This window comes from Rhinopithecus bieti, unplaced genomic scaffold, assembly GCF_001698545.2.
Source record: "Rhinopithecus bieti isolate Rb0 unplaced genomic scaffold, ASM169854v2 scaffold_62189, whole genome shotgun sequence".
Taxonomy (NCBI): domain Eukaryota; kingdom Metazoa; phylum Chordata; class Mammalia; order Primates; family Cercopithecidae; genus Rhinopithecus; species Rhinopithecus bieti.
This window is the reverse complement of record NW_016823395.1, coordinates 1-16,570: the sequence shown is the minus strand read 5'-3', so window position 1 is coordinate 16,570 and position 16,570 is coordinate 1. Positions and strand designations below refer to the sequence as shown.

Sequence of the window (16,570 nt, the reverse complement as noted above, 5' to 3'; positions counted from 1 at the left end):
ACAGAGTGACTGGAATGAAAGAATAATTGCACAGTGAGTTGTGTGCGTGTGGCGAATCTGGAATCTTTACACATTTCTGGACCCCGATTCCCGCACAGACATCCGAGGCTGTGGCTGAAAGGTCAGATACAACCCTGGGAAAGAGGTCCCTCAGGACTGAGAACCAACCAAGGAAAAGCACCCAACCCCGGAGTGAGACAGAGCTCCCAAGGTCAGCTGGGCGCCCTTATGGCTGAAACAGAGTTCCCCGAGTCCCACCACAGGCTCAGAGAATCCAAGGAACAGCAGCCAACTCCCCCGCGGCACCGGGAGACAGCACCCACAGATAATAATTTTAAAAACCCAGCACCAAGAGAAAGCGTCTGGTAAGCGTCCCCATCAAGGATAAACAGAACCAAAGAAAAGCCAACACATCCCGAGAGCGAGCGACATCCAAGAACAAATGCGCCCCACGGCCGAAAACAGCACCCAAGGAAGAGTCCCTCGCAGGCTGAGATAAAGCCCGCAAGGGAGTGACCCCATAGGGCGGCGATCATGCCTCCAGGGCACAGCCACTACCACCCCGGTCTCTGAACATAGAGTCCCCAAGGCTGAGTCCCCCCTCAGGGCTGCGACCAAGCGGGGAAGAAACAAGAAACACTGCCACACCCGAGGCTGACACAGGCAACCAAGGCAGGGTCCCCAACCCTGGGCTCAGGTTATTTCAGCAGGAAAACTCCCTTGCATCAATGAGGGAGCCCCCAAGAAAAGACCCCCCGGCCCCACAACATAGTTGAGATGGGATGCCTAAGGAAAACGCCCCCCACGGTTGACACAGGCGCCCATGGCAGTGTCCTTAGAGCGGAGTCACTTTCCCAGGGAGCCCTACCACACACCTGACAGAGAACTCCTCAGAAAAGGCACTTTCTGAGGAAAACGGACAATTTCCGGGGAGAAATTAAAGCTTCCAGGGAAAAACTGCCCCACTCACAGTCCTGAAGTTCTGACCTTGCCGGAGGAGCAGCGGCAGCACCTCACAAAATGGCAGTGAAGTTGTGGTGCCTCCCCACTGGTGGAACTTTCTAGAAACTTGCTCTCTGGGAGTTATGGGAAATGTGCCCCCTCACACGCTTAGGAGTGATGCTCATGGGTAGGCGTCTCACCAGAAGCACCAATCCGGTACGGCTCAAGGGAGTGGAAAGAAGGGAAGCTGCCGGTCATGGCGTGCCCTGCCCCAGCCTAACACTGGGAACCTGTCGGGGGCGCCAGAGTCCGGAAGAGAAACTTCGCGCCCAGCAGGAACCTGGGCGCCACCCAGACAACCAGGAAGCGCAGCCCTCCCCTTAGCTGACTCTGGAGCTCTCTATAGGCGGTGTTCACTATCAACTGCACAGCGGACAGAGGCAGAGGAACGCAGAACCTTCTCACACAGCAGGATGAAAGGGTGAATTTGGAGCTGACATGCAAATATATCTTGTCGTATATTTCTCTGGCTTTGATATTACAGTAATATTGGCCTCACATCCGCTATTTTTTGGAAGACATTGCTAAGTACTGGTATTATTTCTTCCTTAAATGTTTGTTAGAATTTACACGCGAAGCCATCTTGGCTTGCCTCGTATTTCTGGGGAGATTTTAAATTACTAATTAAATCCCTTTTCATGTTATAGTCCTAATTCGATTTTCTATTTACTATTTATTTATTTATTCATTTATTTTGAGACGGAGTTTCGCTCTTCTTGCTCGGGCTGGAGTGCAATGGCGTAATTTCCACTCACCGCAACCTCCGCCTCCCGGGTTCAAGTGATTCTCCTGCCTCGGCCTCCCTAGTAGCTGGGATTACAGGCATGTGCCACCACGCCCGGCTAATTTTGTATTTTTGGTAGAGAGAGTTTCTCCATGTTTGTCAGGCTAGTCTCAAACTCCCGACCTCAGGTGATCCACCAGCCTCGGCCTCCCAAAGTGCTGGAATTACAGGCTTGTGCAACTGTGCCCAGCCTGTTTCTTCTTGAGTCAGTAATTTGTCTTCTAGGAATTTTTCCATGTTATCTAAGTTGTTTAGTTTGTTGACGTAAAGCTGTTCAAAATGTATTCCTTTTAATTTCTATAAGGTTAGTATTAATAACCCCTCTTTCATTTATTATTTTGATAATCGGTGTAGGCCTTTCTATTTTTCTTGGTCAGTCAAGCTAAAAGATTGTTAGATTTTTTTTTCACCTTTTCTGTGAACCAACTTTTGATTTCATTGATTTTTCTGTTTTTAATTTCATTGATTTTCTTCTACTCTAATTTTCATCATTCCACTCCTTCTGCTTGCTTGTATTAAATACACCAATTTAAAACTTCAGGAATAACAAATGATTTGTTTCATAAAGAAAGATTTGAAACCTTAGACACGTAGAAATGCTTATGATATTGCAAGTAGCAGTCATTTCGACTAGTTAACCAGAAGGAAATTTGGTGTGCTGAAACCAAACATGTTTTTTTTTGTGCCGGGCTTTTATTGATTTTGAAAGTATCAAGTCTAGTTTGTAGGAAGCTGTTTATTGCATGAGCAGTTTATTTTTTAAATCCACCCCCCACCTCCCAGACATTGCTGAGATAGAATAGTTAAGAAAAAGCCAACCCACCTCCTTGGCTGAGTGAAAGCACCTGAGGCAGAATCGCCCAAGGATTGAGTTTGATCCCATAAGGAAGATTTTCCTGCTGAAAGCTGAGAAGGCGCACCCAAGGACAAATCCTGCCTAGGCTGAGATAGAGCATCCAAGACCAAGTCTCTCCCCTTCCCACGCCCCCGCAACATGGCAGAGCTGAGCTAGAGCTCCTGGGAAGAGTCTTCCCCACAGGGCTGAGTCAGAGGCTCACCGAAGAGTCCTCTCCATAAATGAATTAGAGAACCTAAAAAAGACCTTAGCCCTCTCATAGGAGTGATAGAGCACCCAAAATACAAGTACTCTCCCTCCCCTAGAGTGGAAACAGAGCACACAAGTATGAACCTCTTGGTGGTGGAGGTAAAATACCACAAAGAATAACTCCCCAACTAGAGGATAGAGCGCGCAAGGGAAAGTTCTACGCCCCAAAGTTAAGAAAAATTCCAGCAATGGTGCGTTAGAACATTAAGGATGCACCACTGTAGGCTTGAGATAGAGCATCCAAGGAAAAACCTCAACCCCAGAGCTGACATACAGCACCCGAGAACGAGATCGAATATCAAAGGAAAGTGCCACACACACACACACAGCTGTGATGAGCATATGAGGAAGAGTCCCCTGCAGGTCTGAGATGTAGCATCCAAGGGATGGTCCTCCCCTGCCTGAGGTGGGAAACACAGTATCCAAGGAAGTTCCTTCACTTCATGGCTGACATAGAGCAACCAAGGAAGGCATCCCCTAACATAATTATGATGAGAACCCAGGGAAGAGCCTTCCAACTGCAGTTATGAAACAACCAAGGAAAAGTCTCCTTCCCAAGGGCTGAGAGAGAGCCCCTAAGAGTCACCCCTCTGGACTGAGATAAAGAATTATGGAAAATCCTTTCCGGGGCTAAGATACAGCACCTCCAAAACAGCCCCATCCAAAAGGGATGAGACAGAGCCCACAAGGAAACATTCACATAGGGTTGAGGTAGGTCACCCAGGGAAGCTAAGAGCTTTCTCCCAGGAGTAAGTTAAAGCCCAGAGGAAGATTCATCACCTCCATGCTGAGATAGAAGAACCCATGAAAGTCCTCTGTAGGGCTTGAAGACAGCATATGAGGAAACACTCACACCACCACCACCACCACAACCAAGGGTTGAAGCCCACAAATGGGATAGACCCAGCTGTTACTCAATGTACGCCAGATAACTTGTTGGGGTGCCACATTGGCAGAAGTCATTGGAAATCTACCTTCGGGAATTTGAGGTGTAGTATCCAGGGAAGGATCCCTTTAACCCAGAGCTAAGATAGATTACCTTCCAAAAAGTTTATCCTGAAACACTGCTGAGATACAGTGCCTTGGAAAGAGCTCTCCACTACAGATCTTAAATGGAATACTCAAATAACCTCCCCCAACCCCCCAATGTTGAAATTCCATCCCATTCATCTTATCACCAATATTGATATCCTGACCTTGCTGGGCGTGGTTGCTCACGCCTATAATGCCAGCACTTTGGAAGGCTGAGGCGGGCGGATTGCTTAAGCCCAGGAGTTTGAGACCAGCCTGGGCAACATAGTGAGACTCCATCTCTACAAAAAAAATAGGTATGATGGTGCATGCCTGCGGTCCCAGCTACTCTGGAGGCTGAGGTGGGAGGATTGCTTGAGCCCAGGAGGTGGAGGCTGCAGTGAGCCCTGTTCACCACCACTGCACTCCAGCCTGAGAGACAAAGCAAGACTCTGTCTCAAACATAAAAAGTAAATAAATAATAAAAAATTTAAAAATCCTGATCTTGCCAGAGGAGTGTGGCAGCACCCCACAAAATGGCAATAAAGTTGTTGTGGTGCCTCACCACTGCTGAAACTTTCTAGAAACCTGCGCTCTGGGAGTTGTGGGAAATGTACCCTCTAGGGCGCCTGGGAGTGATGCACATGGGGAGGCGTCTCACTACAAGCACCGATCGTGTACGGTCCAAGGGCGATGGAAGGAAGGGAAGCCGCAGGCCACTGCGTGCCCTACTCCAACAGAACACCGGGACCTGGGTGGGGCGCCAGAGTCCCTAGGAGAAGCCTCTCGCTCAGCGGGTGCCAGCCTAGAGAACCAGGAAGTGCAGCCCTCCCCTTCGCTGACTCTGGCGCCCTCTAAAGGCGGCCTTCGGTAACAACCGTACGCCTTCGGTAACAACTGTACAGCGGACGTAGGCGGAGGAACACAGAACCTTCTCACACAGCGGGATAAAAGGGTGAATTTGGAGCTGACAGGCAAGTATATCTTGTGATATATTTGTCTGGCTTTGATAGCGGGGTAATACTGGCTTCATAAAATGAAGCAGTGTTTCTTCCTCCGTTATTTTTTTGAAGATATTGCTAAGTATTGGTATTATTTCTTCATTAAATGTTTACAGAATTTACACGCAAAGCCACCATGGCTTGGTTTGTATTTGTGGAGAGATTTTAATTTACTAATTAAATCCTTTTTCTTTCTTTAGTCCTATTTCAATTTTCTGTATCTTCTTGAGTCAGTAATTTGTCTTCAAGAAATTTTTCTGTTTTATCTAAGTTGTTTAGTTTGTTGGCATAAAGTTGTTCATAATATATTCCTTTTAATTTCTATAAGGTCCGTATTAATAACACCCCCTTTCATTTTTGATTTTGATAATCTGTGTGTCCTTTCTTTTTTTCTTGGTCAGTCAAGCTAAAAGATTGTTAGGTTTATTTCACTTTTTCAGTGAACCAACTTTGGATTTCATTGATTTTTCTGTTTTTTTAAATTTTATTTTATTGATTTTCTTCTACTCTAATTTCCATCATTCCTCTCCTTCTGCTTGCCTGTATTAAATATATCAATTTCAAACTTCAGGAATAACAAATTACTTGTTTCATAAAGGAGGACTTAGACATATAGAAATGCTTATGATATTGCAAGTAGCAGTCATTTAGACAAGTTAACTAGTAGGAAATCTGATATGCTGAAACCAGACAAGTTTTTTGTGTTGGCCTTTGTTGATTTTGAAAATATCAAGTCTAGTTTGTAGGAAGGTGTTTATTGCACGAGTAGTTTATCTTTGAATATTTTAATATTTAGAATGCCCACTTTCACTGAATCCCACAAGTTTATTTTTTTTCAAGCTTAAAGGAAAGTATGTATTAACCAGCACATACACTATCCTGTTCGTGCCTTATCTCTGGTAATCCTTATAAGAGCACCATGAGTTAGATATTGTTTTATGCCCATTTTATGGAAATAGAATCGTGGAGTGCACATTTAAGCAGCTCTCAGAGGTTTAACCAGTTGGAAAAGTGACAGAACCTAGGTCTGTCAGATTTCAGAGATTGCACACACAAATACTATATGACACTGCTTACCGCTGTGAGTTCAGCAGAGAATTCCTTGTTTATATGGAAATAACAAAGCCGACAGTGTCCAGGATAATTGGCATCCATCCACAAACCCTCTGTACCCCAGTTTTGGTGATTTTAAGTAGGGTCATCTGTCCACTAAATTAATCAGATCTTAGGCTGGTCACACTTCTGAAATTGTACACCAAGTTTGTGTGTAAGGGTACTTTTCAAACAGGGAAAAATATCTATAGATTTCAGCAAGTTATCCAAAGGGAGTTAGGCCCACTACTCAACGTTCTCTGGATGATAAGAGAATGCCACAGAGCCTACACTCTTTCAATGGGGAGAATAGTGTCAATTTCTTTGCCAGTTTTGTTCTAGTTTTTAATCCGAGTGTTCTAGTCACACACACATAGTTAGCTATCAGGACTATCTGCAGATGCTGGTTCCTCCACTTCAAACAAATCTGCCAACTCCACCTGAAGAACTTTATACTTTTGACTGTGTGTTTATAAATGATGGGCAGGTAGGATATCTAGGACAGTGTATGTGCTCATTAATACATAATTCTCTTTAAATTTTAAAAAATGAACTTGTAGAATTCAGTGAAAATTGGCATTCTAAATATTAAAGTATTAATATTTAGAATTAAATTTTTAGTTGGGATGGTGGTATAAGGAGGGTCAGCCCATTCTCAAACTCAGCTGGAGGCATAAGGAAATTGTTTAACCTAGTGGTGTGAACTTACAGGAAATAGTGATGGTGGACTGAGTCATGACCTAGATAGAGGGAGATGAATCTGGATCACGGAACATGATATAGATTCTGGATATGAGATTCTAAACTCTGGTACCAAGGCACACTTTGCTAAGACAGTCTGTGATCATGTACTCTCAAGAGGATCATATATTTCAGCTGTATAGTACCGATTCATGTGCCAGTTATGTTCCAGTTATAAATCAAAGTGTTCTAGTAACACACATACTTAATTATGAGGACTATCTGCAGATGCAGGCTTCTCCACTTCAAACGAGTCAACCAACTCCACCTGAAGAACTTCATACTGTTGGCTATGTGTTTACAAATGATGGGCAGGTAAGATAACTCTTTCTATTTCTGCCCTAATTGTGACGTTCTTAGTATAATTATTTTCTCATTGAAAAGATAAATATGAACTATATGTGTTAATTCTCTTGATTTAAACGAAAAAAAAAACATGACACAGGAATTCTTATGTGAACATAAAATGGGAATTTTTTGATCCAAGAGTGGATTCATTGTGCAAGGAACTGATGTTTTTAATTATCACATTTAATGCTCATAATTGTTTTGCAGATGTGTATTACTATATCCCCTTTAGTAAGAAATCAAGGCTGACAATGATCAAATGGCTTGCCCCAAGTGACACATGATAGGAGATAGAGCCAGGGTTTGAACGCATACCTTTCTGATTCCAGAGTCTGTATTTTTTCCCACTCCCCAAAATAACTCCTTTCATATTGAGATTACAGTCTACAGTCTCTGTTTCTGTTATCCAAGTCTCTAGTGCTCTATCTAAAAAATGACTAAGTATTCCTCATGGAATATGAAGCACTAGGTGCTGTTGCCATAATTGGACTGTCCCAAAGGAGATCTTAATATGAGTTTTGTATTGTGTATGAGAGAGACATACTAACTCCACAATTAAAACATGAAGACAAAATAGATTGCATCTGCAGTTGTGGATGAGACCATTGGCATAAGGACACAGATAGGCAATAATCTCTTCTGTAACAAAACCAGACTAAACTTATTCCACCACATTCCCAAAACTCCTCAATTAATTAAACTTTTCCTCAATTTTCTGTGCCTTTATTTTCTCTTTTTTAACAATAGACATAAGAATCACACCTCACTCATAGGGATTGGTCAAGGATTGAGTTAATACATGTAAAGCATTTAGAACAGTACCTGGAGGGTAGTAAATGTTCAGTAAAAATGTTTTCACACATTCTCCACTCCACTTTTACAGGAAATGAAAATGGTTTGGAAAATTTTTAATCAAAATTATATATTTCAGTATAATTTTCATTAAATTATACTGAAATATATAATTTCATTAAATATGCAGGAGCATACTCTTTCTTTTTTCAACTTTTATTTTAAGTCCTGGGGTATGTGCAGGATATGCAGTTTGTAACATAGGTAAACGTGTGACATGGTGGTTTGCTGCACTTATGAACCGATCACCTTGGTATTAAGCCCAGCACCCAGTAGCTATTTTTCCTGATGCACTCCATCCCCCCACTCCTCCCCCGACAGGCCCCAGTGTGTGTTGCCCTGCCCGATGTGTCCATGTGTTCTCATCATTCAGCTCCCACTTGTAAGTAAGAACATGCGCTGTTTGGTTTTTTTTTTCTTGCGTTAGTTTGCTGACGATAATGGCTTCTAGCTCCATCCATATTTCTGCGAAGGACATGATCTCATTCCTTTTTATGGCTGCATAGTATTCTGTCGTGTATATGTACTACATTTTCTTTATCCAGTTTATGATTGATGGGCATTTGGATTGATTCCACATCTTTGCTATTGTGGATAGTGCTGCAATGAACATACTTGTGCATGTATCTTAATAATAGAATGATTTTTATTTCTCCTGGTATATACCCAGTAATAGGATTACTGGATCAAATGATATTTCTGCCTCTAAATCTTTCAGGAATCACCACACTGTCATCCACATAGTTGAAGTAATTTACACTCCCACCAACAGTATAAAAGCAGTCCTTTTTCTCCACAACTTTGCCAGCATCTGTAGTTTTTTGACGTTTTAGTAATCGCCGTTCTGACCTGCATGAGATGTTATCTCATTGTGGTTTTGAGTTGCATTTCTCTAATGATCAGTGATGTTGTGCTTTTTTTCACGTTTGTTGCCCGCGTAAATATCTTCTTTTGAGACGTGTCTGTTCATGTCGTTTGCCCACTTTTTAATGTGGTTGTTTGGTTTTCTTTTGTAAATTAGTTTAAGTTTCTTGTAGACTCTGGATAGTAGACCTTTGTCAGATGGACAGATTGCAAAAGTTTTCTCCCATTCTGTAGGCTATTCACTCTGATGATAGTTCATTTTGCTATGCATATGCTCTTTAGTTTAATTAGATCCCATTTGTCAATTTTTGGTTTTGTTGCCATGGCTTTTGGTATTTTTGTCATGAAATCTTTGCCCGTGCCTATGTCCTGAATAATATTGCCTATATTTTTTTTCTAGGGTTTTTATAGTTTGGGGTTTTACTTTAAGTCTTTAATTCATCTTGAGTAAATTTTGTATAAGGTATAAGGAAGGGGCCCAGTTTCAATTTTGCATACAGCTAGCCAGTTCTCCCAGCATCATTAATTAAACAGGGAATCCTGTCTACATTGCTTGTTTTTGTCAGGTTTGTCAAAGATCAGATGATTATCACTGTGTGATCTTATTTCTGAGTTCTCTATTCTGTTCCATTGGTCCATGTATCTGTTTTTCTACCAGTACCATGCTGTTTTGGTTACTGTAGCCCCATAGTATAGTTCGAAGTTATGTAGCGTGATGCCTCCAGCTTTGTTCTTATTGCTTAGGATTGTCTTAGCTATTCTGGCTCTTTTTTCGTTCCATATGAATTTTTAAAAAGCTCCTTCTAACTTGGTGAAGAATGTCATTGATAGTTTAATGGGAATAGCATTGAATCTCTAAATTGCTTTGGGCAATATGGCCATTTTCACAATATTGATTCTTCCTATCCATGAGCGTGGAATGTTTGTCCATTTGTTTGTTTACTCTCTGATTCCTTGAGCAGTGGTTTATAGTTCTCTCTGAAGAGGTCCTTCACTTCCCTTGTTAGCCATATTCCTAGGTACTTTATTCTTTTTATAGGAATTGTGAATGGGAGTTCATTCATGATTTGTCTCTCTGCTTGCCTGTTTTTGGTGTAGAGGAATGCTAGCAATTTTTGCACATGAATTTTGTATCCTGAGACTTTGCTGGAGTTGCTTATCAGCTTAAGAAGCTTTTGGGCTGAGACAATGGGATTTTCTAGATATAGGGTCATGTCATCTGCAAACAAAGGTAATTTGACTTCCTGTCGCCCTTTTTGAATACCCTTTATTTCTTTGTCTTGCCTGATTGTCCTGGACAGAGCGTGCAATACTATATTGAATAGGAGAGGTGAGGGAGGGCATCCTTGTTTTGTGCCAGTTTCAACGGGAATGCTTCCAGGTTTTTCCCATTCAGTATGACATTGACTGTGGGTTTGTCATATATGGCTCTTATTATATTGAGGTATGTTCCTTCAATACCTGGTTTATTGAGAGCTTTTAATATAAGGGGATGTTGAGTTTTATCAAAGATCTTTTCTGCATCTATTGAGATAAACATGTGGTTTTTGTCTTTAGTTCTGTTTATGTGATGAATTACATTCATTGATTTGCCTATTTTGAAACTACCTTGCATCCCGGGTATGAAGCCAACTTGCTCATGGGGGATAAGCTTTTTGATGTGCTGTTGGATTCAGTTTTCCAGTATTTTATTGAGGATTTTGCATCGATGTTCATGAGGAATACTGGCCTGAAGTTTTTATTTGTTGTATCTCTGCCAGGTTTTGGTATCAGGGCGATGCTGGTCTCATAAAATGAGTTAGGTAGGAGTCCTTTCTTTTTAATTTTTTGGCATAGTTTCAGTAGTAATATTACCAGCTCTTCTTGGTACCTCTGGTATCAGGGGCATATTCTTCGGTTATCCTTTGATGAAAACAGCTTTTAGTTAACATACTATACCCTTCAATTTCATGTTTTATCTACCACTGACCTTGCAAAGCATGCCCTACCCCTATCTGACTCCAAGATCAACATACTGGAATCTCCATAAGGTTGGAGGTGGGAAAATTTACCTTTTCAAACTATCCTACCCTTCACTATCTTTATGTATTATCTAATAAAGTATTAATCAGTATTTGCTAATACATAACTTTAAAGCACTAAAAGAGGCCAGGTGCAGTGGCTCACACCTGTAATCCCAGCACTTTGGGAGGCTGAGGCGGGAGGATCACGAGGTCAGGACATGGAGACCATCCTGGCTAACATGGTGAAACCCGTCTCTACTAAAAATACAAAATATTAGCCGGGTGTGGTGGTGGGCACCTGCAGTGAGCCGAGATCGCGCCACTGCAATCCAGCCTGGGTGACAGAGCGAGACTCTGTCTCAAAAAAAAAGAAAGGCAGTAAAAGATAAAATACGGTATTTATTTTTTCTTTCCTCCCCTAACAAGTGCTGAGACAAAATGATGTGTACTTCATGACAGAGAGAACCATACGTTTATTCCTTTGTATGATGAAAGCCACTCATTCCCCAAGCATTCTGATTTATCATGACTGGACCATGTTTGACTTTGGATAACACCTTGTATTTTACCTTCCCTTGTTTCACTGAGACCAGATTAAAATTAGCTTGCCTTTTCTAAGAGCATTGTGTGTGTTCAGTGATGAGAAATCTTTGACTTATGACTAAAACTTACATTAATGATATAAATGCATAGCTGTGTATGCATATGAAGGCTGTGACTTTGCAATGGTTGGATTTGTCTTTAATGGAATATGTTCACTGATGTTTTTCAGCAAATGAGAAGTGATGAAGTAAATCCGGTTACAAAAGGGCATCGAAGCAAAAAGAAACATTCCAGAAAATCCAAGAGACACTCTTCATCTAAGAGAAGGAAGAGTATGTCCCTGTGGTTAGACAAACAGGAAGGTGAGGGGGAATCCAATCTTTGGGCCTCAACCATGTCAAAGGACATTTGTATTCATGTCCTTGAGGGATCAACAGATATGAGCACATTTACAAGTGGAAGGGCAAGGTTCTAATTAGGTGCAACAATTTGGAGTTGCTGCAAGCGTTAGATGAATGAAGGAGGTTCCTGAGGCAGAAGGAGATGGTGGGCTCAACAAGAGTTTGGGTCTACTCACTTTCTGCCTGTCCTCACATTCTGCTCTAACCCAATGCAGTCTGGCTTCTTAATGTACTCCAGTGAAACTACTATCATCAAGGTCACCAGTGTTTGCTGCATTTTGGCATTAATGTCTCAGCAGCATGCAACACAGTTGTTTACTTCCTCCTGCACGGAAAGCTTCTTGGGTCCCCAGACACCTGGATTTGTTACCCTGTTACTAGAGACTCATTTTCCTTCTCTTTTTTGTTTTTCTCCTCTGCCTTCCCACCTCTAAATATTTCAGAGCCACAAAGCTTGATCCTAGGGTCTCTCCTCTTCAATATGGTATCTCTTAAGGTGATGCCATGCTGTCTTAGAATTTTAAATGATTCACACTAAAAGAACTCTCACCATTATACTTCTACACTACAACTTGTTCCTGAAATCCAGACTCAAATACAACTACTCACATGGTATCTCTACTGGCTGTCTAATAGTCATCTAAAATTCAACTCCCTCTACATGCTCAAATTTCTGACCTCCCTCTCCAAAAATACTATACTTTTAGCCTTCAGTATTTCGGTTACAGACACTGTCCATTGGGTGAAACATCCACAAAGGTGTAACAACCAGCTGTTCACAGGTATGGGGGACTGAGGAGTGCTGGTTTTCATAGTTTGCAGCTATCCATAGTGCAAGTAATCCCACCATGGCCTAGTTCAAGCTGTCAACATAAGGTCACTGAACCAGATTCAGGAAGAGTTGGCAGCACTCGGCTCTCATAGTCAGTTCCCTAACATCTCCTGAACACCCCTGGTGTACTTTCACTTAGTAGTTCAAGTCAAAATACTTAAAGTAACTTATGAGTTATCTTATGATTCTTTTATTACTCTCTCATTTCCCATCTCTTAGCAAGTCCAGCAGTCAATGCCCAGTATAAATTCTACATCCAACCATTTCTCTCTATGCCTCCAGTGCACACTGCCGTGATCTCTGTCCAGGCTAGTACAATATCTTCTTAGCTCTGTGTTTCTAATCTTCACTCATCTATCGCATACTCTCTAACCCTGTGGCTAGATAATTATGTCAGCACGTAAATCACATCATGCCATGTCCCTCCTGAAAACCCATCTTCAACTCTCCTAAGCACTTAGAACAGACCCTGAACTGGCTTTGGTCTGCAAGCCTCTGCATGGCCTGGCCTCTGTCACCCTCTTCTAACACAGGTCCCATCCATTTCCTCCTGGCTCTCTCTGCCTCTGTCCTTCACCTCTGTAGTGCCCGGTCCATCCCCACTCCATCCCCTACCCTTGGCCTCACCGCAGCCTGGAACTCTCCCTCTGCCTCTGCACAGGAGGCTCTGCTTCTTCCTCCAAGCCCTGCCCAGTGGCACCTCTTCAGAAGGCCCTGCCAAACCAGCCACAGCCCCTGGGACTCCCTCTGCTGCTCTCTCCCACGGACCTGTGGACTGCTTTTCCAAACCAGCCCAATGCTGCTTGTTTCATTTGCTCATTGTGCATGTACTGTCTGACTGCCCCATGAGGATGCGAGCTCCACAAGGGCAGGGAACATTGCTCTCTGGGCTGTTTACTGCCGATCCCCAGCTCCTGGCATGCTGCTTGCCACAGATGATGAATAAATGAAAGAGGCATCAGACCTGGAGTGAAAAGAAAGTCACTTTTTCTAGACAAAAGGGCAGGATCTATAGAATCATATAAAACCGCAGATGTGTGAGGATGGAGTGGAGATAAGAGTGTTCAACTCCAATAGCCACGTCTATTTTCTCAGAATATTTGGGGTAGAAAGGAAGCAGGTTAAGGAGGGTCACTTAGTCTGGCTTCCTGCTGCACACAGCATGGTATTTATAGGTGAACTATACAATTAATATCAAGTGAGAATTGTAAAGGGCAGAAAGATGATACAAAATGATGAATACAAAAACCTGTGAATGTTTATTCTGCTGTCGTACTTCTTTACTGCGTGTATTCATTACGCCAAGAGGTAAAAAGGTAGTTTTATTTTATTATCTGACCTGATCTCTGTTCGCAAGATCTGAGATTTCCACGTGGTAAATCTGTTTCATGAAATAAATAATTCTTTAGAAACTGATGAATACATAGCTGTCCCTCTGGAGGAGGATGGGACAAAACACACCTATCTTGCAGCTCAACCTCTTCATTTGGTTTCCAGATGCTAGCGTCACTCACAATGTCCATGAAGAGAAGATAAAAAATGGCCAACCAGCACACAATAATGTCATTGCAACTGTTCCAACAGCGCTTATTAATATGGCAGCAGCTGGAATTTCATCCATGAGTACCAGGGACCAGTGTAAGTTTGCTCACTTGTTATACTGTCCTACGAGGATTCTACTATGCACCATATATGCATAGTGTCATGAGGGAAGAAGGTAATTTTGTTGTATTATCTTTTCTGGCCTCAATTTTAGGGTTCTCAGATTGCTACCTGGTATATCCTCCTTCTTTATGACATACTGAGCATCAGTGGGGTTTACCTGTGCAGTTGACATAATGCACTTACCTCACAGCTCAACTACTTCATTTGGTTTCCAGATGCTGCAGTCACTCACAACATCCATGAAGAGAAGATAAATAACAGCCAACCAGCAACTGATAACATCTTGTCAACTGCTCCACCATGGCTTGGTGCTATGGCAGCAGCAGGAATTTCGTCCATGAGTATGAGAGATCTGTGTATGTCTGCTTATTAATTGTACTGTCCTACTTGGTTTCCATAAGCAGGCATATTTTCATGAATTGTAGAAGGTGGTTTTGTTGTATATTCTTTCCTAGCCTCAATTTGAGGGGTATCAGATGGCCACCTGGGATATCCTCCCCTGCTTTTTTAGATAATTTTCTAGAAACTGGACAAAGAGGGATATACCTGTGGGGTTGGCATAATGCACTTACCTCACTGCTAAACCTCTTCCCTTGGTTTCCAGATGCTGCAGTCACTCACAACGTCCATGAAGAGAGGATAAATAACAGCCAACCAGCAACTAATAACATCTTGTCAACTGCTCCACCATGGCTTGGTGCTATGGCAGCAGCAGGAATTTCGTCCATGAGTATGAGAGATCTGTGTATGTCTGCTTATTAATTGTACTGTCCTACTTGGTTTCCATAAGCAGGCATATTTTCATGAATTATAGAAGGTGGTTTTGTTGTATATTCTTTCCTAGCCTCAATTTGAGGGATATCAGATGGTCACCTGGGATATCCTCCCCTGATTTTTCAGATAATTTCCTAGAAACTGCACGAAGAGGGATATACCTGTGAGGTTGACATAATGCACTTACTTCACAGCTCAACCTCTTCACTTGGTTTCCACACGCTCCCGTCAATCACAATGTCCATGAGGAGGGGATGGAAAATGGTCAACCCCAACGAGATAATGTCGTGTCAAATGTTCTGTCAGGGCTTATTAATATGACAGGAGCTGGTATTCCAGCGAGGAGTACCAGGGATCTGTGTATGTTTGTTTATTAGTTGTAGTGTCCTTGGTTTCCATATGCATGCGTAATGTCATGAAGGGAAGAAGGTGGTTTTGTTGAATAATCTTTGCTGACCTCAACTTGAGTGGACTCAAATCATTATATGATGTATTCTCCTGCATTATGGGATAATTTCCTAGAAATTTAGCATCAGTGGGATATACTGGTGAGATTGTCATAATGCACATACCTCACAACTCAACCTGTTCTATCAGTTTCCCGATGCTACCATCACTCACAACATCTGTGAAGAGAGGATGGAAAATGGCCAATCCCAAACTGATAAAGTCTTCTCAACTGTTTCCCCATGGCTTGTTCATATGGCTGCAGCTGGTATTCCATCCATGAGTACCAGAGATCTGTGTATGTCTGCTAATTAGTTGTACTGTCATACTTGTTTTCCATAAGCATGCATATTTTCATGAAGGGTAGAAGTCGCCTTTGTTGTATATACTTTCCTAATCTCAATTTGAGGAGCCTCAGATGGCCATCTGGCATATCCTCCCCTGATTACCTAGATAATTTCCTAGAAAGTGAACATCAGAGGGATATACCTGTTGGGCTGACATAGTGAACTTACCTCACAGTTCAAATTCTTCATTTGGTTTCCAGATTCAACTGTTCCTCACACTATCTGTGAACAGAAGATAAAAAAAGGAACAAATAGCACCTGATAAATTCTTGTCTACTATTACAGCGGGGCTTATGAATTTCACAGGGGCTGGTATTTCACTCATGAGTACCACGGATCAGTGTATGTTTACTAGTTGTACTGTCCTACTTGTTTTTCATACGCATGCAGTGTCATGCAGAGAAGAAGGTGGTTTTGTTTTATTATCTTTTCTGGCCTAAAACCGTGGGGTCTCAAATCACAACCTGATATGGTCTCCTGGTTTATGGGTGGGATAATTTCCTAGCAACTGAGCATCAGAGGGACATACCTGTGGCACTTACCTCACCACTTGAACTCTTCATTTGGTTTCCAGATTCTACCATCACTCACAATATCCGTGGAGAGAGAATGGAAAATGGCCAACCCCAACCAGATAACGTCTTGTCAACTGGTCCCACAGGACTTATTAATATGGCAGCAACTCCTATTCCAGCCAGAAGTGCCAGAGATCTCTGTATGTCCACTTATAAGTTGTGCTGTCCTACTTGGTTTTCATA

At 42.2% G+C, this 16,570-nt stretch overlaps 1 protein-coding gene across 1 annotated transcript; it reads left to right on the top strand.

The window, feature by feature from the left end:
* Window positions 1-228: 228 nt before the first annotated feature.
* LOC108521519 (putative SAGE1-like protein) lies at window positions 229-16,527 on the top strand (the record flags this gene model as incomplete). Its single annotated transcript, XM_017861390.1, has 7 exons — window positions 229-365; window positions 6,898-7,051; window positions 11,576-11,708; window positions 14,077-14,217; window positions 14,460-14,600; window positions 14,849-14,989; window positions 16,387-16,527. Coding segments are annotated over exons 1-7 (988 nt in total), but the record flags the coding sequence as incomplete, so codon positions are not given.
* Window positions 16,528-16,570: the final 43 nt, after the last annotated feature.